The sequence below is a fragment of the Brassica oleracea genome, chromosome C9 (genome assembly GCF_000695525.1).
Source record: "Brassica oleracea var. oleracea cultivar TO1000 chromosome C9, BOL, whole genome shotgun sequence".
Classification (NCBI taxonomy): domain Eukaryota; kingdom Viridiplantae; phylum Streptophyta; class Magnoliopsida; order Brassicales; family Brassicaceae; genus Brassica; species Brassica oleracea.
Window position 1 is genome coordinate 28,099,330 of NC_027756.1, and position 2,492 is coordinate 28,101,821.

At 50.0% G+C, this 2,492-nt stretch overlaps 1 protein-coding gene across 1 annotated transcript in view; it reads left to right on the forward strand.

Annotated features, from left to right (window-relative positions):
* Nucleotides 1-1,534, forward strand: part of LOC106314714 (zinc finger A20 and AN1 domain-containing stress-associated protein 5-like) — a 4,783-nt gene extending 3,249 nt beyond the window's left edge. Inside the window, exon 2 of the mRNA XM_013752544.1 lies at nt 1,384-1,534. Within this exon, the coding sequence (XP_013607998.1) occupies nt 1,384-1,534 (151 nt within the window). The remainder of the gene's footprint in view (nt 1-1,383) is intronic.
* The last annotated feature ends 958 nt before the right edge of the window (nt 1,535-2,492 follow it).

Sequence of the window (2,492 nt, forward strand, 5' to 3'; positions counted from 1 at the left end):
CTCTCACGGTCACTCGCTCGTTCTCTTTACTCGGCGCAGATCGATCGCTCGCAGTCGCTCAGATCTCTGTCTCCTCGTGGAGTTGACGTGTCGATTCAACAACAAGGACTCGCTGAGGCGTATCCATATTTGACGTATCCATCATGGCTTCACGATGAATCGTCTCGAAAATAGTTGGCTCGCGCTCTCACTGTCAATCGACTTGATCTCTCACAGTCACTCGGCGTAGATCATTCTTGCGCAGTCACTTGGCTCGATCTCTCGCGGTCACTCGCTCGCTCTCCTCACTCGACCGACGAGTCGTCATTCGACCGTTTTGTCGTCACTCGATCGACGAGTCGTCACTCGACCGATGAGTCGTCACTCGATCGACAAGTCCTCACTCGACCGACGAGTCCTCACTCGACCGACGAGTCCTCACTCGACCGACGAGTCCTCACTCGACCGACGAGTCCTCACTCGACCGACGAGTCGTCACTCGACCGACGAGTCCTCACTCGACCGACGAGTCGCCACTCGACCGTTTTATCGTCACTCGACCATTCTGTCGTCACTAGGCGCAGAGCGTTCTCTCGCAGTCACTCGACTCGATCTGCGCAGTCGCTTGGCTCGACCTCTCACGGTCACTCGCTCGTTCTCTTTACTCGGCGCAGATCGATCGCTCGCAGTCGCTCAGATCTCTGTCTCCTCGTGGAGTTGACGTGTCGATTCAACAACAAGGACTCGCTGAGGCGTATCCATATTTGACGTATCCATCATGGCTTCACGATGAAACGTCTCGAAAACAGTTGGCTCACGCTCTCGCGGTCACTCGACTCGATCTCTCACGGTCACTCGGCGTAGATCGTTCCCGCGCAGTCACTTGGATTGATCTCTCGCGTTCACTCGCTCGCGCTCCTTACTCAACGCAGAACAATCTCTTGCAGTCTCTCAGATCTCTCTCTCCTCACGGAGTTGACGTGTCATTCTATCATCACCTGATCGACGAGTCGTCACTCGACCGACGAGTCCTCACTCGACCGACGAGTCCTCACTCAACCGACGAGTCCTCACTCGACCGACAAGTCCTCACTCGACCGTTTTGTCGTCACTCGACCGTTCTGTCGTCACTCGGCGCAGAGCGTTCTCTCACCTCGATCTGCGCAGTTGCTTGGCTCAATCTTTCGCGGTCACTAGACTCGCTCCCTTGCGGTCACTTGACTTGTTCATCGCGGTCGCTCGACTTGCTCTCTCGCAGTCACTTGGCTCGGATCGCTCTCTCGCAGTCACTCAGATTGCTCGCAAGTCTCGAGCATGACGTGATACCCGTGACGATTTGATTGTGATGGTTTGCTCGTGGCGGCACGTTCATAGATGATGTCTATGGCGACTTGTCTTTGGCAGTTTGTCGATTGACACTTCATCCATGACAACTTGCTCCGGTGGTTCAGAACACTGTCCTCACAGATCGTTCGCGCAACCATCCCGGAGTAAGAAGTCTGATCGGAATCAGAAGTATGTCGATGACAACTCGCCCGAGACGGTCCGTCTATGACACTTCATCTATGGCAACCTAACCATGACGGCCATTTCATGATAATCGTCTGCGACATGGGTAAAGCACTGAGTCCACTCTCTTATAAACCCTCTTCGTAAAATTCATTGAGATCAACTCCATCTCTCTCAACGAACTGGGGGGCTTACTGTTGGACATGGACTTTGTCCCCAACAAGGCTTATAAGATAATGGGCTCAGCCCATTTAAAAGGGGGGTCACTAGGAAACCCTAGACCTCTCCTTTCTATAAATAAGGAGACAACCTCCTTTGAGAGGGCTCTTGGACTCTATTTTGGTGTCTCATCCATCTCTCTCTACTTCTAGAGAGAGAAACTCCTCTCCACATGTTTTCACCTAAGCACTTGTGATCCTTTGTTGTAGAACTACGATTGGCTTGATCCCCTTTCGGGGTACGTAGGCAACCCTTCACCGGGTCCAGCTATAATCAATAAACACCTTTTTTTATTCTCTCCGAGTCGTCTCCATCTGGTTCAAGCTCAGCATGAAGACTTCTCCTAACCCCACCGACGAGTCCTCGTCTCGTTCATTCACTAGTTTGTTGACAGTTCTCGGTTCAAACAGGCAACTGTAAAATCTAAATATCTATTGTGTAATAATGTATCTTGGAAGACTAAAAAGATTTGGTTCAGTCAAATATCTAGAAAGAACTTCATAATTAAACAAACTTGAATTGAAATAGTTGAAATATGGTGTGATGACCAATCGAAAAGTAATTCACGGTATCGAAACCAGAACAAAGTAAACAACTACATTGTCTTTAGAAAGTCTGTAAATAAGCGCTCGCGGCAATCTGGACAAAATGGGCCCATGGGCCTAGAGAAAGAGCGGGCACACATGAAGGGCAAACAAAGGCATTACAACTTACAAGCTATACATTGATGCTGAGAAAGTAGAGAATGAAATGATTATCATGAATGAAATCAGCGGCGAAGAAGG